General features: G+C 39.3%; 2 protein-coding genes across 6 annotated transcripts; one reads left to right on the forward strand and one right to left on the reverse strand.

Annotated features, from left to right (window-relative positions):
• Nucleotides 1-870: 870 nt before the first annotated feature.
• Nucleotides 871-11,360, forward strand: LOC107211276 (phospholipase A2-like). Of its 2 annotated transcripts, none has more exons than XM_015643115.3 (4): nucleotides 871-1,233; nucleotides 5,783-5,948; nucleotides 7,437-7,543; nucleotides 7,702-8,148. In XM_015643115.3, exons 1-4 carry the CDS (start codon nucleotides 1,182-1,184, stop codon nucleotides 7,743-7,745), a joined length of 369 nt encoding a protein of 122 aa, XP_015498601.1. In that variant the 5' UTR covers nucleotides 871-1,181; the 3' UTR covers nucleotides 7,746-8,148. The 2 variants fall into 2 exon arrangements, with proteins under 2 accessions (XP_015498601.1, XP_033373862.1); XM_033517971.1 differs by lacking the exon at nucleotides 7,702-8,148 and adding an exon at nucleotides 9,984-11,360 and having other exon boundaries at nucleotides 885-1,233.
• Nucleotides 11,247-20,710, reverse strand: BFAR (bifunctional apoptosis regulator). 4 transcript variants are annotated; one of them, XM_015643112.2, is made up of 8 exons: nucleotides 20,689-20,710; nucleotides 16,683-17,013; nucleotides 15,624-15,822; nucleotides 15,135-15,304; nucleotides 14,368-14,512; nucleotides 13,942-14,112; nucleotides 13,288-13,490; nucleotides 11,247-12,427 (listed from the first exon to the last, which is right to left on the reverse strand). In XM_015643112.2, exons 2-8 carry the CDS (start codon nucleotides 16,946-16,948, stop codon nucleotides 12,235-12,237), a joined length of 1,347 nt encoding a protein of 448 aa, XP_015498598.1. In that variant the 5' UTR covers nucleotides 16,949-17,013; nucleotides 20,689-20,710; the 3' UTR covers nucleotides 11,247-12,234. The 4 variants fall into 4 exon arrangements, with proteins under 4 accessions (XP_015498598.1, XP_015498599.1, XP_015498596.1 ...); XM_015643113.2 differs by lacking the exon at nucleotides 20,689-20,710 and adding an exon at nucleotides 20,148-20,171; XM_015643110.2 differs by lacking the exon at nucleotides 20,689-20,710 and adding an exon at nucleotides 18,151-18,274.
• Nucleotides 20,711-20,812: the final 102 nt, after the last annotated feature.

A 20,812-nucleotide genomic window follows, 5' to 3' on the forward strand; every position in this document is an offset into this window, starting at 1 on the left:
GAATGTTATAAAACAGAAATCAGAGCATTTTAATACAAAAAATAGAACTATCCCTCAGTATGTGCATGAAAAAATGATTTTATTTCTTTGATGAAAATACCATTCACAAAAACCCCCCACCAAGCTACCAGCTGCTCTCCAATAGATGACATGACCAAGAAAAATTTCTTGGTAAGTGCCATAAATAAAACTAGTTTTATTTCTCTTTTCATATCCTAGCAGTGTAGGCCTCAACGGGATCCTATGGGGGTAATATCCTGGAATATAATAATGCCAAAAAAAAAAAAAATAGTATGTACACCACAAGACAAAACACATGCACACAAAATCAATACTCTGAATTTCAGGGCTCCTGATTGCTTAAACAACTGACAGGAAATGCACTGGTTTCAGTGCAATAGTAAAATGTCTGAAGAAATACTTGGAAAGTATGAACACAGAAGAAATCACATAAAAACAAGTGGTATTGTCTGTGTGTGGAGAGAGGGAACGAAACTGACTGTAATAAGATACCTAGTAATATGTTTTACAAAATAGTGCAAGGGTTGGAAAGGGAACGGAAAAATATGCAATTATAATACAACGTACAAAAAATACTCACTTTGAGAGTCTATTTTGTTTGAGGTACAATTAAAAAGTTTTTATCAACCTACAAATATTTGTAACCAGTTTATGAGTTGGTTGTTCTTTAGTCATCCAAGGAAAGGAGTAATCAGTAGATGAAGTCTGGCTGATGCAGACTCCAGATAGAGCACGTCTTCAGCACTGGTTATAATTAACCACTAGACTAACTTACAACACAGTTCCTACTTTCCTCTTCAGATCTAGATAAAATTACTGCTGTAATTCAAAAAGAAAATATAGCTACCAGAGCAGAAAGGTGTGGAGGAGCAGAGAGGCGGCCCCATCCCAGACCTGCGGGGTGTGACTCCTTGTGCCTGCACCGCGCTCCGCTGCCCGAGTGACAGGTCCCAGCTCTCGCCGGCTCTTCCAGCGGCAGCTCCTCCCTTCTGGCCAGATGGACAGCACAGCTTGGACTTGGGCTCCGGCTCCGGGGGACCCGGCTCGGGGCAGAAAGCAGCCTGTTATAGCCGGCACGCCGCCGCTGCGGCTCACACGTACGCGCTCCGCTGCCGAGCACACGCCGCTGCTGGGACCCGCACCCCCGCCCGCCGCTGCCCATGGCACCGCTGCCCCCGCTGCTGCTGCTGCTGCTGCTGCTGCCGGTGGCCGGTGAGTAGGGCAGAGTCCCGGGCCGGGGATCGGCATCCATACGGTCCTTCCCGGCAGGGAAGCCGTCCCGTCCAGCGGCGCCTCCGCGGGCTCGGACCCGGTGGGATGGGGCTTGGCAGCATCGGGGGGCAGGTGGGAAGAGGGGTAGAGAAAGGAGTCTTAGGAGAAACAGTGACGGGAAGTGCCTGTCTTCCCACGCCGGAGAACAGTCCCTGTGACAGGTAGCCAGCGCTCGGGCACAGCTGGGTGGGACTCGCCCACGGGAAGCCCCGATTGCCGCTGCCAGCGGCGGCCGGAGCTGCCCTGATAGCCGGGGACTGCCCACGGGAGCGGGGCTGGAGGGGCGTGCGCTACTTCTGTAAAGTTCGTCAGTAATGTGCAACTCTGCTAACCAAGAACTTTTCCGTGCTTCAAATGAGTTTGCAGCTTGCACGTTCAATAACAATATTTCTATAAGGCCAGCAGCTTTACTCCCACTCTTGTCCGGGTACTGGAGTGAGTTGTCGCAAAGCTCTTGAGTTACTAAGCAGTTCAGAAGCAGGAATTAATTGGTAGAACTGAGACTGCCTACAAAACCCTAACTGGGTTATTCTGAAAAATGAATCAGTTCTTCATGAATGAGTTATAATGTGAGAATATAATTAAAGGACCCCTGCCTTACACCTTTGCACAGCCAATTACTCACTTTGCAAATATTTAATTATTTTTTTTGGTCTCCTACATCCTATTTATTAATCAGTGTTAAAGACCGGTTGTAACAATTCACAGTCCATTTCATCGTAGGTTTTCTGAGGCATTCATCAGTACAGTATCTGATTGTACTCATTTCTCTGAAACTATATTATCATCCCTCTTTTTCAGATAGGTAGGTGGGCTGACACAAAAACACATCCTCTGACTTAAGGTTCCCTTGGGGACATGGTGGAACCCAATTTTACCTACAACCTATTCTATGTAGAATTATGTGGAACTTCAACTGCTCAAAGCCTGGTTCTCGCTGAATGCTGTGGCAGCTTGGTACTTCAACCCCAGGATATTCAGCAGGCTGAGAGCCTACTATTTGTAAACATCAATAGGCATTGTTTTAAAGTGATTAAATTAACCTCATGCTGAACCTTTGTAACTGCTGTAAGGATAAAATCCTTAAGTAAAAGATTCTCTTGCAGTATTTTTTTATTCATTTCTACACAGCTTGCAAATTCATCACCACACCAAATCTTGCAAATAGCAGGATCCTAAGAGAAGAGCCTCAATTCATTGCTAGAACAGATTCTGGGCACAGAATGGAGCAGGGTCTGGGGGGAGGCAATCATGTGATTAAAGCCCATAAGGTAAGGTGCTTGCATAATGTGGCCAATTAGGGCCCCACCAAGCTCCCTGCCCCAGTTCTACTTCGTGACCTCAGATTGCCCCTATGATTCCTTCTGCATTTTGATCATCCTCCAGACTTTATCCTTTGCATGGCACAAACCTCAGCAAGAACATTAAGGAAAGCAATGAAATCACTGCTTCTGCCAGCTTTGAGTGCTCATTACAGAGAGCCTGGCTGCGCTCTGATAACTGAGTCAGGCACCTCAGTCACTCACTCCGTGGGCAGGGAGGAGCACGGGAAATGCAATTCACCTGTTTCCCAATTGGTCCAAAGTATCAAAAAGGGCAAATTTAACCTTTTAAAAAATTTACATGTGACCAGAATTTTTGGAGATAGCATGTAAGTTGTCTGGGCAATAAAATGAGGTGAAAAAGGCCATTCCTGATGGCTCATGAAACAAGTAGTAAAAATCTAAGCAAAATCTAAGGTTTCTATAAGGCATACAGTTCTTTTTTTCTATACCTTATAAAGCAATTAATTTAAAATAAATACAATCTGGCTCACTCCCTTTTTCTCCACCTACAAGGTGCATGCACACGATCTGCATGACAAAATCCAAAAATCTAACTAGATATCGAGGGACAACACTGCTCTCTCAGGAGTGCATAATCAAACTCTCAGTCACAAAGTCTTCATAAAACAAAACAAAAAAACACACAGAAGATTTCAAAACCTTAATCATAAAATACTTGGAAATATGCAGAATATCAACTTACTCTCTAACTGTATTCCACAACATATTTGATAAAACACTTTGGAGATTTTGTTATATGGCAAACATACTGATGTTATCATCATCATTATCAACATATTGATACTCCGATTGTTTCCATAGTTCTGTGCATTCTCAGATGGTATTTCATTGCTTGCATTAACTCAGCTCATGAAGCTGTTGTGACAGACTATCATATTGAGAGTATCTATGCTGTGCTGGTTTACAATTGGATGTCCAGATCCTGTAATACAAATATATTACAAGGACAAAAGGTTTATGTCCTTTTCTTTAAGACATGTGGCATATTTTACTTGAGGTCCTCGGGTACCAGTCAGTTCATCACTTCTACTTGTCATGGATTTAAATCAAGGGACTGGGAATTGTCCTAAGTTAGCAAACAATTCTCTGATGAAACCAGGAACATGACTTGAAATTTCTTATTTTCTTCTTCCTGACTTTTATCTCTCCTACACCATCCTTCCCCAGTTGCCAAGAACTGAGACACAATGTAAAAATTCTTCGCTTTTTTCAGAATCCCCAGGGCCATGCAGAGCAAACCCAGCTTTGCCATTAACCATGGTTCCTCCAGACACTACTGGCTGTCTAAAAGAGTAACCATTACTAAATATTGAAGAGCATAACCAGTTGTCACTTGTAATGCTGCAGCTTTATTGCAGGGTTTTCAGCTCAGAATATACTGAACTTGTACTGACAATAAAGATAACACTTTCAGTCTATCATAAGGTTAATCTGTTTATTATCAAATGGATGCCTCTGCTACCCAGAACTAATATTTCACACTAAACATACAGGTAATGGTCTGGAACAGGAGTCATTCACAACAGACACTCTTCACTGTCTTAGCAAGGAAGTTTAGTGGCAACTCAGCAGTTTTGAAATGAAACTGCAATCGACTACATAGCAAGGAAGCTTTTCTTAATTCCTCAGGATATGATTGCTTTTAATCAACAGCCAAAGCTGCATGTGCAAGTTTAAACACCCTTGTTTCAACACTTCTGCCCCTAGATCACATGCCCAAAAAGCACGAGGGACAAGATATGGGAGTGGTCACCAGTCAGGAAAGCACTAACTGCTGCCTCAGGACTCTAAGTGTTTTTTTTACTGTTTTCACACACAAACCAATTGAATTTCTTACTAAGGTGATTTCATGAGGTGCTTAAATTCGATTGTTTCTTGACATTACAAGTTCCAGAGATCACCAGCATCCCACACATTTCAAGTTACTCAACTGTGCTGGGACCGGTATTTTTTCTGTCAGATTTTTCATTAACTGATTAGAGTTAATCATATAATCTGTTATGATATAATCTATTACAAAAGATTACTCTATTGTGCCATTATAATAGATTATGTGATTATGCAGATTATATAAAAACTGCATAATCATGTAGTTATTTTGTAGGAAAGTAAGTATCAAAGTCTTTAACAAATAAGTCTATTTTTTTCTGCTGTCCATCTCCATCACAGGTATTATCAGTTATTAAATCTTAATGTCTTTTGGAATCTGTAACCAGTACTGAAGTTTAGGTTTATAAACTCTTCTCCTCATACCAAAATAAGTAATTAGTTTAATTAATGAGAAGCCTTCTAAAACTAATTTGTTTTCTAGTCATTCAGCTTTTTAAAATTTGCTGTGAATAACTTGGAGCCTGCACTGCAAGGAGAGGCTGCCCATTACCATCAGGATCTTCAGTGTATTAGTTCAACCTCTCAGGATGACATGAACCCCTAAAAATGTCACCCAGAGTCTCAGTTTTCTGGTGCTTTGGAACTCTTGCTTTAGTACTGATACGGGATGGTTAAAATACAGTACCTAAAGTAAGTTGTGTTCAGGAGAAATAGTAGTGAGAATCACTTAAACAACAGCAACCCCATACAAAAGTAAACAGGAAAATAACCAAACCCCACCTTTCTAATTTCCCTGGAAAAGATTCCAAGCACCCATCCATTTCCTTGCCTTATATCCACCACACCATCCCCACCAGTTATTTGGCTGCTTTGTCTAAAAATGAGGAAAACCAAAACCCTATCATAAAGGACCTATTTGTTCCAATGTAAAGCACTACATTCTACAAAATAACATGGGCAAAATTGCATGTTATGTTAAAAAAACTGGGGCAGCTAATCTTAGCAACTGGGTGGGTCAGGGCCACAGAACACATGCTGGCCCTCACCAGCTGGAAGACTGGGAATGACTGGTCTGCCATTGTACACTGCCTCCATGGGAGGAAAGCACTGCAGCTGTTCTCAGTGTTCAGGATTCTGCTCACTATGGACTGGGGACAAAGGGACTGGGTCAAGCAGCGTGGCCCCAAAGTGTCAAAAATAAAACTGGACTATTTTCAAGTCCTGTCATTTATTATCAATGCTTTAAAAAACCCAAACAATCTGAACTATTTTATATTTGCATGTTGGATTCAATAGTAGTTTTTCTTCCACAGTTTATAAAGGCACTTTTGGGGAAGCCCATTTGAGAAATCGAAGAGGAATTCTGGAATTAGCCGGAGCCATCAAATGCACCACAGGGCGCTCTCCTTTTGCCTACCTCCGCTATGGATGCTATTGTGGCCTGGGAGGAAAAGGATGGCCCAAGGACAGAGTAGACTGGTGAGAGTAATGATTTATCTGACAATTAATTAAATGCTGAATGCAGATGATGAATAAAAGGACTAAAATATAAATTAGGCCTATTTGAGAGAAGGAACTAAGTTTAAATACACCTCAGATTGCTAGGAAACTCTGAAACATTCAAATTGTGTTTCCATAGATCTATAAGAGCTTGCCTTTAATTCAAATTCTCATTGCAATAGTACAGGATTTACAGCACAACTGAGTTTCTTTGCTATCACTGTTTAGCAAAGAGTTAAATAACTGAAGACTTGTTGGAGAAGCTTTAAAGTTCAAGCATGGAAGCTATCTAAATTAAAAATTAAACAAAAAAATTAAAAAACAGGGAATAAAAATATTTTGATTTTACTATCTTCCATGTTATTAGTATTCAAAATAATACATAATAATTACTCAAAATTCAACCTGGTAAAAATTCTAAAAACCAAACCTTTCCATTTAGTACTAAATTTCAGCATACTATTATCAATGTAACTTGTAATTGTACATTAACTGACAAGAAGATGATTGTCTGGGTTCTGTTCTGTTATTGTTGTGTGGTTTGGGTTTTTTAAAAATTTATATTCATGAAAGGGAGTTACTGAGCTGTGTTGTTTAACTGTTAAGTACCACAGGATCTTTACACAGTGATCTGTGGGGAATGACCAAGTAATCACTTAATAAGCACAGGAAAAACAGTAATTGCAAAGTGAGAGCTCACAGCATTAACTTTTCCTATTGCAGACAAATTCCTCAGACTACCTAAACACCATCTACCTACTGTAATCTGATGGTTTTAGTCTACCAGGAGGAAACTGAACCAATAAATGAAGGAAAGAAATAAATGAATAATGACTGAGTACTTGGTGGATACACCCAGTTCTTCCAGCAAGTCAGAAAGAAAGGGTGTAATTAGTTTGCAGCAAAAACTTAAAAGCTGCCTAATTTCAGGTCCTTGTTGCCTCCTCTACTTGGTTTTCTGGGCTGCAATGACTCCACACCAGACACACTACAACAGCATATTTTAATGCCTTTTTTAAACATTAAAATCTCATTAATTCTTACCTGTACTGTTCAGTTTCACAATGTCATAGAAAGACTATAAAATCTTTGTGCCAACTATGATAAGAACAATTTTAAAACAATAATTTTGAGCAACTTTCCAAATTTTCTGATGATAATGAGCTAACAGTTCATTTTGTGGAAGGTGCTAGGAGAAAAGCATACTCACACTTTATAATATAATATAAATCCTCATATAATTGTGAATGCCCTGAAGATTCAATTAGCTCAATGTATATCAGATATTTGTCTCATCACTTACTACATGAAAAAAGTAGTAATTTTTTCAATTACCCTGGTTTGGTTCCTGGGCAGGTAACGTTTGTACACTCACTGATACTGACCCTTTTGTCACAGCTGTAGTAACCCATGGATAAACCCCACCCAGATTGTGTGACCATAAATCACCATTTCTGCTCCTCTCAGGTGCTGCTTTCACCACGACTGCTGCTATGGGAGGGCAGAACAAGCAGGTTGTCAACCAAAGACTGAAAGTTACCACTGGGAATGCGAAGACAATTCTGCTGTGTGTGGTGAGTGAGCACTTGGGAGTTTTTTGGTGTTGGGTTTTGGAGTTGGGTTATTTGGTTTGGTTGTTTCTTACTTCTACTAAGTGCCTCATTAGAAAGGTATTTTCTTAACTGTAAAACTCTTAGTTTACCATCCTTTCTTTTATAACTTTTATTGCCAGGATACACTGTGCCTCCAGATAGCACAGCTAAACTGATCAACTGAATGAAGTTTCTTCTTAATCCTCCCCTACTGACTGACATAAGCAAACAAAACTGATCTAGAAGTATCTATTACCTTTTCAGAAAACACAACCACAACCATCCTCCTTTTACTCAACGTTTACATTTGCTGAGGAACCCAAACAGGAGACAAGACAATTGTAACAGTTTAAAAGGATCTTTTCCCTACTTAGTTGAAAATATTTCCCACTATTTGTAAGTTTATAATAGACAAGGTTTTGGCATATTTATCCCTGAGCAGTTGCAGTGATGGCTGAAATTTATGAATGAATTCACAATTACAGTTTACAGTTTCAAACAATGAGGTAATAAAATATTTGATGAGTATGTTTATTTCTGGAAGTTAAATTAAAAACTATTAATTTGAAAATATTTACATGACAAGTGTACAGATTGCTGACCACATCCTGATAAATTTTGTTTGATTGCTTCAAAATATATTTGCCATGCTGAGGTAAGGGAAGGACAAAGAGATCACCAAGAAAGAAAAGCCTCAAGAAATGGTTAATGGAAAGCAGCTTTTCTTTTACATTATTTGTTCACAACTCCCAAAGTTTTAGCAAATACTTTCCAATATGAGTGTCAAAGACTCATTGAAACTGGAGCTTCTCACAAGCCCCCAAATATTTCTAGGGTTTTTTTTGTTGTTATTGTCATGTTTTTGTAATTTTGTTTTTTGCTGACTGTTTGGGATGTTGCTTGCTTCGTTTTTGTTTTGTTTTGTTTTTGTTTTGTTTTTAAAATCAGGTGCTTGGTCAGTTACTTTGTGTATAATTTTGCGCTTCTACCTAGAATGCAAATGAGCTTAAGAACTGGTTATTATTTGCACTGTAGAAATGCAAAAACCCTTACATAAACTTGTTTAAAACAAGTCTGAGTTTCTGACTACCATAGTTTAAAGGCAACAGTTGGCCATTCACAGAGAACACAAAACCCTCTCATTTCAGAACTCAATTTAGAATTTGCCTGACCTGAAAAGAAATGAAAGTTTGGACATTACTTCCTTTCCTCCTTCACATTCAACCTTTACTTTGCCCAAGTGTCCACCTCATTCAGAATCTCTACTTGCTCATTTCTTCCCCTGCCCCAGATGTACAAAGCGATTTCTCTCTCAATTAACTGAGAATCAAACTGATTAATCATATTACAGTCTGCCCTTATTTGGCTGTAAAGATTCCGCTCCTGACAATATCCAAAATACTGGCCAAGACAGCAGGCACAGTGTCAGGAAACCAAGTCCCTGATGTAGCATGGAGAAGATAATGTGTGGAGCATACCAGGAGAAGAACAGAAGGAGGAATAGTTCTCAGTTACCATGTTTTGATTTTTTTATCCTATCATGTTGTTCATGCCATTTGTGCTATTGAGTAGCTCTAAGGGCAGCTAGTTGCAGCATAAACACATATACATTAAGAACACTTCCATTTCATGGCAGAATTTGAGTTCATTTGTAAAACTGAACACTTGTTCTGCTCCTGGACAAATCTCAAGCAGAGACTTGGCTAAGCTTTTAAGATGGTAAACACTCAGGCAAAATGTAATCAAGGATTCTTCAGTTTACAGACAGTTACAGAGAGAAAAAAACTACACACTTCTGGGTTGGCACGCTGAACCCAAAATACATTGCTGTAGAAGAAAATGTTCATGCCAAGAAGAAACACTCATGCCAAGAAATCTGTTAAGTTACAACACTACAATTATAAAACAAACATGACAAGACATGGATTTTATCACACAAACACACTTTACCTAACTTCTTACTGAACACCTCGATAAAAAAAGGTGGGCTGTTTAGGCTGCCATAGGCTGGACATGGAATATATCTGCATGCCATGTATATATCCCATGTATTATTTTTAATGCTATATCCTATAGCAGATTACAAAGGGTATGTGAATGGAGTATCTTCCCAAAGTCAAGTTTCACTAGAGCAAGAGGGAAGGCAGGGAAGGTTCCATACCACTTTCTACAGTGAGATCAGTTGTCAGAGTTCCTTTATTAAAAACTGGAAGAAGAGTATTTAAATCTTTATCTGGCTACTGTATTTTCACCTGCTGACTGATCTACAGGTTCTTACCAAAGCTCAGTACAGCTCCTATTGCACTTGAAATGTAAGGCATTTGTATGGCAAATGTGGAATGTGAGGGAGCAATTCTTGGTATTCCATTTAGGATTTTCAATTTCTTCAGACTAATATCAAACTTACTGTGTTTTCTTTCAGACTCACTAGAAGATAAATGTCAAAAAATGGCATGTGAATGTGATCGTGAAGCTGCCAAATGTTTTTCTAAAGCTCCCTACCATAGAAAATACCTTTTGTGGCCAGACTTTATGTGTGGTGAGATTCAGCCTTTGTGTAGGTATTAGATACATGACTCTTGTATATATTTAAATCTACAATGACTTTTTTTCGGCCACAGTAATGACAACAAATGATTTTCCCCTTTCTTGATACTCCCTCATTCCACCTCAGCCTCTCCACCCCAAAACTGCCAAAGTAAACATTTTTCATCTTATTTACCTTTTCCTATGCACTTTTATTGACTAAAAAGAAATCTGAGTTTATCAGCTTAAGGAGTAACTGACAGTGTTAATTTTTGTTTATAGTCAGATTCACAGATTTTTCAGATTGATAATATCATTTGCTGTGAACTTTTCACCCCTCTCCACTGGCTATAAGATACAAATCAAACTTCTCCACTAACAAATCTTAGCATTTGTTAACTTTGAACTGACTGGAAAAAGTGCATGAAGTGACAGTATCAGCACAAGGAGCCCTCTCATCTACATTAAACACTTAGTACAAAGCCTAATTAAAGTGTTGAATTTCATTCCCCTACAGTAATTTTACCTGCATTGAAGATGGCCTATTATACTATTTTTTTTCCTAGCACTTTTTAAATAGGGTTTTCTAAACAGCTGCTTATTTGATATGGCTCAAACTCCTTACTCTATGTACACCCTAAATTTCCTGTAAGCACAGAGAGTACCCTTAGAACTTTAGAGGCAAATTTAAAAACACAAATGCAAACCATCACAAAAACAAAAACATGAAAAAATGTAAAAGTTGTGGGGACCAACTGGCTTTCCCAGAAGTGTTTGATCCTGAACAGCAAGAGTTTACGAAGCTCAGAAGTATATACAACTCATCAGGATGTAAAGCTGGTTTTAGCTAGAGTCACTTCATAGATACTTTTAACCTAACCCTTTGGTAAACCAGTTCCCTGAATTGCTGAATAATACACTTTTTTGTAACTGCTGATTTTAACAGTTATAGAGCCAGGGGTGGTTTACATCTACTTTCTCTCACCTAAACTTAAAGATGCAGGGCTAAAGAGCAGTCAAAGCTTATGATATATACTTCAATATACAAAAAAAACCCAAAAAACCCCACAACAAACCCAAAAAACAAACACCCAAAAAACCACCAAAAAAATCCCCCCAAAACCCCCCCCAAAAAATAACCCATTTCTATTAGGAATAGTGAAGATTTCAAGAGAGATCTTTAATTGTGAAAAATATTTATAGCAAATTTAGTTCACATTACTAACACAAATGAAATTAACAAAACAACAAATACAGAATGCAAGGGGACAAAGTTCTCAAAAAAAAAAAAAATCTTACCTTTTGATTCAAAGGAATATACATTAACAAATGTCAATCCTGCTTACCCAAAATAATTTTCCAGTCAATATTTGCTCACAGATATAGATACAGACATTATATTGCCATGAGTAATTACAGTGTCAGGTCACTTTTCCAAAACAATCCTTTTTAAGAGATAACCCTGCATTTAAGAATTAGCAACAGAACTCAAGAAGCGAGAATGAAAGGAGCTATTGATGAAGTCTAACTGATCTGAATAAAAAAATTTCCGTGGTAATTACCACATTTTCCAAGACACAAGAGAATTCAAGTAGTCTTTGCCTTCAACTGCAGGAATTTTGGAACAAACTCTACTGTGAGACTGCGTATGTATAGGGCAGTCATAATGCTGCATTTAAGGAAGACTGAAATAAATAAAGTTCTTTCAACATCAAGCCTATCCAGGCAGGGCATTCCTTTGGCAAACTGAAGTTAAGGAACACATTGCTGGTATGAAATACTAAGTTTAAAAAGAAAAAGAAAGAGATCACTGTAGCAGTGCAGAAGACACTGATTTTAAGGCAGGCTTGAAAATACACAGAATGCTCAGGACAGAATAAAGAAACGGATCTGATACAAATAGGGTGAGAGGACTGTAAGAGTTTTACATGGCTATACAGGAATGTAGTTCTTTTTATCAACAGAAAAATCCTTTTTCCTTCATCCTCCAACTTGGAATCAGCTTAATAACTTACCTTAAAGCTTTTTTGTGTGTTTAAATTAACATAGTCCACCATTTTCACTGCCACATACATAAAGAAGAAAAGCAAAGTTTACTCAAAATGTCCATTTTTGGAAGCTAAGCAGCTCAAGAGTTCCAATGCCAATCACTGCACTTGTGTCTCCAGACGCCTTATCTCTGTAACCACAAGATCAATGTTTATAACTGGGTTAAAATACAAGGCCCAGTAAAACAAACAGTTGCAGACAAACTGAGGAATAAAAGGCCAAAAAATGGCCACAAAAAGTCCCTGGGTTGAGACTTTCCAGAAATGTCTCCACATTCTGTGAGGAATAGTCCTGTGAAAAAGGAAAGGAAAAGGCTTAGAGGAACTTTCTGGTTTGTTTTTAACCAGCTCTAAGAAAAGGTAATAGGTGCTACAGCTTTAAATTACTTAGCCCTTACTTGGGTACTTGTAAAAACAACCCCACATTTTGCACTCCAGGAAAAACTTTCCTAAAACCCAGTAGTACCAGATTTAAAGAGAAAGCACTAAGTCAGTGCACTTAGACCCGAAGCACAGCAGGTTCCAGTGCCACATCCCAGCTGTGCCTCAGGTTGTCCTACGTTCCCTGTGCTGTTCTGGGCACATTCTGCCCTCTATTGACTGGCAAAGGGAAAACCCACTACACACCAAAACAAGAATTTCTCCCATACAATTTCCAAAGATCACACCAAATATGAATGTTAATATGCATGAATTAAGACTGAGGCATTAACAGAAAACAGAAAATCTGATAAATTATCAGAACTAGTATCAGTATAACTAAACTTAATGAAGACTTATCCTGTAATAACTACATTACTGTATCATGACTACATTCTGATGTATTTAGTTCTCAGCTGACAACTAATACCAGGCACTGTAAGAGGCAGTTCTCAAGACAAGGTTTAATATCTGCCAGTGGTTAAGAATGTGCTTGTTACTGTTTCCACATTTGCTACATCTGATAAGTAAAACCACCTCTAAGAAACCCTTGGAAGCACACACAGAAATAAAGGCATACAAATAGGAATGCAGATTCACGTGTTGTTATTAACCTCAGAGTTTGGGTTAGACACTCATTTCAGTGAGCAACTGTGAAATTGTAAGGCTGTTATTTTCTCTTTATAAGGCTGTGTACTTCCTACCCTTTAACAAAAGCGTTGTGAAACTTACTTTAATTCTCTTCTTGACCAGAGCCTCCAAAAGGAGAATAATTCCAGAACAGAGAGCAACATGGCATTTACAATTATAAATCTTGATGTCCAGTAGTGCACATCTAGCCAATCCCAAGCAAATTCAGCTATCAGCTGGTATGGCAAAAATAAATACTTTACAGTGAATTCTCTCCATTGCCTCCAAGAAGGATCTTTAAGGTCCTGTAAATTAGGATAAAAAGACTGTTAATCAATTTTATATTAAACTGATTTAATACTGGCTTATTTCCACTAGTCTTTTGTTGAAAAGCTGGGGGTTTTATACACTGAAAGCAGTGTTTTATCTTTATTATACTTGTAGGTAATACTGTAATGCAGCAATTTCAATTAGACTAGAACATCATTTTCTGTAGTCATGTGAACTTCAGAACAATCAGTTTCACACATTTAAAGTCTTAAAAGCCTAAAATCAATCCTTTTAAAAGTAACAGTTGCAATACTGGTGATTGCATACAATAAAATCAAAGAACTACTTACTCTGTAGGTCTTCCTTTTTAAAGTCATAGTGTAAAGAGATGAAATGATGAGTAATTACATCATGTGGTTTTATGCTGCCAGTCTTAAAATCGTTATAACTAAAGCAAGTAGCATATTTAATGTTTTAAATACTTACAAGCAGTTTTGTGACAGTATCTTCATACTTGTCTTCTTGCATAGGACAAATTGTGTGGATGAAAGGTAGGAAAGCTTCTGCATAATCAAACAAATATAGGTATAACATACTGAGTCTTGGAGAACTCTTCAGTGCATACAGAAGAAAGAGTGATTTTCCTGGGTTTACGGCCTAAAAGATATCAAATTATCAAGTTTTAATCAGTGAAAAAATAAAATTAAAAGGACATGCCAGTTCTCAGATTTTCTGACAGTCATTTTTCCAAGGGCTGCTTTTCAAATTCAACAGTTCATTAAACTGAGCAGGTTTTACACAGGTAATTCCACTACTTTAACACTCTTCATGGCTTTAAGAGAATCTTCTTTCAAAGGTACTACTTTAAAATAATTAATATACATGACATGACACACTTCATATTAAATTTACCTTATATTCCCAAAGGTTTTGTGGTGGTTTAACACCTAAAGTTTTCACACATTCCAGTTCTGCCATAATAGCTCTCCTATGGTTACTGTTCTCTATACTGTAAGGCTCTTTGGTGAAATCCTCCTCAGTCAGTGTTAGGAGGAGTCTACAAAAGCAGAAGAATTAAGATGGTAAACAGTGCCTATTCACCAAAAAAGATGACTAACAAATACATGACTGCTTACTGAAACAATAAGCTACTGATACAAGGTAGCACGCCTTTTGAGTTAAAGAATCATAGAATACTTTGGGTTGGCAGAGACTTTCAAAGATCATCATTACATTGCACATCAAGTGTTCTACACCAACAGCATCTCAGAGCCTGGGTTTTAAATTTCCTACTTTTCTAGTTTCCTCTTGCCTGCTTTCAGTATGGCTCTTGGCTGGAATACATATGCATAGCATACAGCATATGCATATTTCCACAAGAAAAGAAAGGTGGAAGGGGTGGATAATACCTCAGTAGAATTTTACTCTAGGTATCATTTCAGTCTGCCTTTTTAGCATTTTAAAAAGTTCTTAGAAAATTTTCAGGTAGCTTGCTAAGTATCTACTACTAAAAGTTTTCAACAGCAATTGTTAAAACTTCTGAAATTTATTCTTATACATCAACAGAATATTCCCATAATCCATGTAACACAGTATGGTCATTCACAATAAGCCACCCCCAATGAATCTATCAGTAGTCCAATCCCATAATAATTGTCCTTGACCATCAGGTCTCTCACCTTCCATTTACTTTCTCCAGTAAAAATCTTTCTTTGTAATGTGAAGCCCATGGACCCAGCTGCTCCAGCCAGAGTATCACTTCCTCAGCAGTCCACTTAGCAACAGGCTTGTGGACAAGAAGATCATCTTCAAATTCTCTGCTACTCCAGTGATAGCCAAGAAGAACTACCTACAGGTAAATGCAAAGAAAAATAAACAAAGATCCTTTACTTGAGAAGCAAATACATGAATGATATAAATAAACACACAATAAGAGGCTTGACACGTAGAGTTTTCCATTTCATGGAGACTAGAATATTCAGGTTATAAGACAGTATTTTGAAGTTTTAGCCACTAACTTCCATTTGCTGCATACTGCAGTTCCTGACAGACAGCTCTGAAGGCCACTTACACTGCCCAGCTGGAGTGTCTTCTGTGCATGTAATTTAAGGATATTTGATTGCATGCTTAAAGAAGCAGACAGGGAAAACCAACCAGATGAAACTTACTGCTACACAAGTTAAAGCTGTGAGAACGCCTGAGAAAAACCCTCCTCGAGCATTAATTCTTCCTGTGCTCCGAACTGTAGGCATCTGGTCATTCCCATATTTTTGGAAAGTTGCTAAGCTCTGTGCTACATCACTGTTTTGTTGAATATCTTCTTTTCTTTGTTCAATGGCATCAGAAAATAGCTTTTCAATAACATCCCTAATAGGAAAAATAAAAGCTTAATATTCAGAAAAGGGACTAATTTTTGTATTTGTTTTCCAGCCTTTACTGAAGACTACCATCTTTGAAAACAAGAAAAAAATAGTTATTAAAGCTTAATAAACTTAGAGTTATATCAATCCCTGTCAAACAACATTTTCCTTAGCTTCTAAAGCTAAAATTCCACAGAAATCCCAAGTTATTTTTTTATAAATATAAAGAAAAATATAAAAAAATATAAAAATATATAAAATATCTAATAAAATTAGAATTCTGTGTGCCACTGGCAAGCCTCAATTATTAAAAAATGCTAAGCAGAAGACAACATAAAAGCCTACCATCAATCCTACCACCTATTTATTTAAATATTATTAATCCCAGATAAAGTGTTATTAACGAAACAACTTGTGGGTAATTCAAGACACCAAATAGATGTTTTTAGCTTTGTTCTGCAATATGAATATATTTCTTCCAATAAATAATTTCTATTACAGAAATTACTACACAATTATCCAAGATCAATCTAACTTATAATTATTAGAAAACAACCAGCAATATTAGAAGACTGAGGATCCCACCTCTCCATCTCCCAAAAAATTTAGAAAGGGGGGAAAGCCCTCCCCCCCAAACAAACCTCCTTCCTCAAAACTAAACCAACCAACCTGCCCCTTAATTCCATCTGCTTGAACAGTTCATTACAAGTGCATAAACTGAAAGTCTTTGGGATTTAAATTTCTTTGTGACAGTTCAGGTTACCAATTATATAAGAATATCTGCAGAAAACTCAAAAGGTTTTTCAAAAAGAAGGTTTCTGTGGTTCCATTTATGTAAAAAAGACATTCACAAAGTAGTTCACTCACCTGAGAAGGATGTTGACTTTGGGGAATCCTTCCCATTTTTCTCTGCATTCAGGGCATTCATTCTTCTTGGATGATACCCACCACAAGGCCAAGCAATGCCTACAGAAGCTGTGCCCACAGTTCAGGGTGGTAGGATTGATCAGAATATCATAGCAGCAGTGGCACAGGAACTCACTGACTGATATCTGCTGACCCAGGCCAGGAGTAGCACATGGTTCGACTTTTGCCCTCTCTGTTTCCCCTTGTAAAGTCCCATCTTCTTCCATTTTCCTTTATGCCTTACACAAATAGAAAGCTCTCTTAGATCTTCAAACCAGATAAGGCATTACTTCTGCAAAGCAACAAGAAAACAGCTATTACAGAAGTTTAGAATTGTAAGAAATGTGATTTATCATTGCACCACTTTTGTCACTTGGATGGTGTAAAATTTTTTTAAGTAACTCAGCCCTCCCCAAAATGAAACATGATCTACTTTTTCAACAATATATTCACTGCCAACAAAACAATCAAAACCAGATTCTAGATGTAAACAGCTGGGCTCAATCTCCCTATGCTTTCTTCTCCCCTGTTACAAAACACATGAAAGTCAAACAAAATAACTTATTTCACATTACTTTTGACAGTAGCTTTAATCAGGGTTTTAGTAAAAGAAACCAGTCAAAGGAAGAAGTACCATCAGAGGATACAAAAATAAAATACCAGTATAACATACTGATCTAATTTACTTCACCCCTCTTCCTCTTCCAAGCATATGGAATAAAACATTACTAAAAGAGGTCAATGCTGGGCAATGTTAAAAGAAGTTTGATCCACCAAGTCACCTGCTTCAGAATGATAAGATACTGATCTGCACACCTTCTCACCAAAGCTCTAAACTCCACACTAATTTTATTTGTAGCCACTTTGTTAGTATTACAGAAAATGCACAAATAAGAAGAGTTTAAGATGGTTCCAGGCTTACAAAACACATGAACCTATTTGCTTGATGTTCCTACTCCATTCTCTTAGATAGCAGAATATAGTTTCTTAAGAAAAACACTTCTGCAGATCACTCACTCAATACTCATGATATATTAGAAGATACCAAGAAGAAGACTATTTTCTCCTCAGGCACTACCAAACCAAAATATGATTACACTCTCCACCATGTGGCTCCCGCTTACTACTAAGTTACCAACTTGCCATTCAGATCAAGCACGAAGAGGTAAGGACGCAAGCAGGTACAGAACAGAAATTACAAAAAAAAACCCCAAGCACAGAAACAGAAACCAATAGTGAAATTAGAATCCTCAGACTTCCAAATCTGTATTTCCCTGGCAAAATACAAGCTGTCAGCTTTCTAAAACAAACCGGAAACAGAACTTATAAGATAAAAAAACAAGATCTTGCACCTCAAAGCATTCTTCTAGTTTTCCCTTCAAACAGAAACAACAACATGTATGTGGAAAATAGAGGAAAAATATTTCACCGCTCAGTCTGCGCCAAGTAAGAGCCAGCAGCAGAATGACTCCTGGCTCCTCTCCTGTCTCTTCCCAGCTCCAGCTTCCTGCCCTCCGCGCTGCCTGCCTCAGGCGCAGCACGGCCGGGCCCGCGGCGCTTCCTACCCGGGCAGGGCCGGCGCGGGGGGAACCCGGCCCAATACCCTGCAGCCGGCTCGGCCCCGGCCCGACACCCGGCAGCCGGCTCGGCCCCGGCCCGACACCCGGCAGCCGGCTCGGCCCCGCGGCGCCCCGGCTACAGCCCCGGGCCGAGCCCACACCGCTCATTCCGCCCCGCCCCGCGGGCACGGCGGCACCGCCGCTCCTTCCTCACCACAGCCGCTCGCCTTTTTATTTCAAGCGTTTAAAATCACCTGACATGAGAGCTGCTCCACTCCCATTTCTGGGAATACGCCCACTTCCATATTCATGAGAACTGAGGTACCTTCGCTTACTGTACACTACGCACTCAGGTAGCCTTCCTTCGCAGAAACTGTTTAAGGTTGATTCTACAATAAAGATTCGAGGTTTAACGAGACTTAAAGGTGCTAGTCTGATTGCAGTGCTAACGCATCCTGCACAGGCTATTCGTACCACATAAGAGTTTATCTCTCCACACATTCACAATTACTTCTCTCAGTCTCTGTTCCCTTTCTGAAATTCTTTCTGACTAGTCAAAAAAACCTGATTCACTCCTGCCTGCCCTGACAGGAGGTTGTATCCAGGTGAGGATGGGCTTCTTCTCCCAAGGAACAAGTGACAGGACACAGCTTTACTCTGCACCAGGGCAGTTTTAGCTTGGACATTATAAAAGGGTGATTAGACATTGGAATGGGCTGCACAGGGACGTGGTGGAATCACCGTCCCTGGAGGCATTTAAGGACTGGACATAGCACTGAGTGCCATGGTCTGAGTGATCCGGTGTGTTTGGTCACAGGTGGGACTTGATCCCAAAGGTTTTTTCCAACTTAAGTGATTCTGTGAATTTTTGAAGTGCCTCTGAGATGCATTTTTTTCAACTGTTCAACACAGTGACATTTTCTTTTAAGATTTTGTTCCATTTTGATACAAACTACAAGTCCAGTTCAAATGACATTTAATTATTCTAGCCTATTTCAAGAAAGAAAATAGTCTCTCATTGTTTTCTCTCCCACATTATCTATTTTTGTCCAGAGAACCAATAAGCAGATTTTTAAACTACTCTAGCATGAAAGAATTCAACCTCTTCTAGATCTGAGGAAGTGCATCTACTGTGGCACGCAAGGTGAAAATCCAGAATACTTGTTCCAAAATACAGGTTTTTACTACTTTTTTAGTGTCTTTTCACTTAGCTTCACATTCAATGTTCGGTAAAGTAAAAGACCATACAAGTGTTTGGTAGTCTGTGCAGCAGACTTGAATGATGTGAAAACATGGCCTTTCTGTTCCAGTTTATAAAACTTCTGACATATAAAAAGCTATGGAATCTCAAACTAACTGCTTGTATTGCCCTCTCCCACTTTTTAGGTGTTCCTTCTGCTTACATAACAATACGTACATGCTGAAGTAAAAAATGTCTAATCTGTAAGACATAGTACTTCAATTCTTATTGAAGCACTTTATTACAGTCCCTCACTGTTTGATTTGCAGTTCATTTTGTGGGTGAGGGAAGCAAAGAGTTCCCCAGATTTGTCACCTACTTGGGGGAAAACAGTCTTCTAAAACAACCATCAACCACTTTGAAGTGCCATGAGCACTTTAACTAGAAACTGCAGAAATGCATCTTAAAAAACAGAGGAGTAGCATGAAAATTTTAGGCTTCAGCCAATATACTGCAAAATAAAAACATCTCTGCCATTTTAACTAACATCTTACTGGGAGCCATTTAATCATACTAGATTATTTGCTGGGAATGTCTATTGAATAAATTGCTTATACTGAAAAGGCAAAGCTTAATACTGAAGAATCTTGAAGAACTCTCTCCACTAAATCCTGCATAATTCTTTACCTTTTTCTGTATGCAGAAACTACCCCCCACAATTTCTGCTGGAATTCTGGAAAAGATGCTTTATGAGCCCTGTAGCACAAACTCTGAACTCTTCCGCCGCCCTCGCCCACAACTCCTGCGCTCTGCCCCTGTGCAGCACCTTCTCCCTGGGGCAGCTCTTCCTCCCGCAGCGCTGCTGCGGGCCCATCCTGCTGGGCGCTGAGCGCTGCTCCTTTACAGCGAGGTGTCCAAGTGCCGCTTCTAACAGGAAGACGTTCCTTCAGTAATACGCCAAAACCTGCAGTTCCCCTGGAATTATCATCATTAAGGCATCGAGCTAGCAGTTCTGCACCATCCTCCTGGTGTCTCCTAGGCAGTCCCATCCCTTCTTTCTTGTTAGTGATAGCTACGCATTTCTGGCTTTGAGGGCAAGGCCCACATCCATGATACTTCACCACACCCCACAGAACTGCGGCTGGTGTAAGACTTCCTTCCCCCCGGCAGCGCTGCTGCAGCCACTCCTGCGGCCCGCTCGGAGCACACGGCAGGCTACCGAACTCACCGCTCAAAGGCGAGCCCACGGGCGGACAGGGCGGTGCGGCCCTTAGGGCTCCGCCCCGGTAGGAAATGGCGGCGGCCCGAGCTGCTGTGCGCGCTCACGTGCGGCGCGCGGGGCGGCCCCGGAA

The sequence above is a fragment of the Parus major genome, chromosome 14 (assembly GCF_001522545.3).
Source record: "Parus major isolate Abel chromosome 14, Parus_major1.1, whole genome shotgun sequence".
Lineage (NCBI taxonomy): Eukaryota > Metazoa > Chordata > Aves > Passeriformes > Paridae > Parus > Parus major.

Excerpts from the sequence above, each read along its gene's own strand:
- LOC107211276 (XM_033517971.1), top strand. The coding sequence starts at position 1,182 with ATGGCACCGCTGCCCCCGCTGCTGCTGCTGCTGCTGCTGCTGCCGGTG. Across the intron at positions 1,234-5,782 it reads GCTGCTGCTGCCGGTGGCCG|TTTATAAAGGCACTTTTGGG; the intron begins GTGAGTAGGGCA and ends TTTCTTCCACAG. Across the intron at positions 7,544-9,983 it reads AGACAATTCTGCTGTGTGTG|ACTCACTAGAAGATAAATGT; the intron begins GTGAGTGAGCAC and ends GTTTTCTTTCAG.
- BFAR (XM_015643112.2), bottom strand. The coding sequence starts at position 16,948 with ATGGAAGAAGATGGGACTTTACAAGGGGAAACAGAGAGGGCAAAAGTC. Across the intron at positions 15,305-15,623 it reads CAGCTTTAACTTGTGTAGCA|GTAGTTCTTCTTGGCTATCA; the intron begins GTAAGTTTCATC and ends ATTTACCTGTAG. Across the intron at positions 14,113-14,367 it reads AAAACCTTTGGGAATATAAG|GCCGTAAACCCAGGAAAATC; the intron begins GTAAATTTAATA and ends GATATCTTTTAG.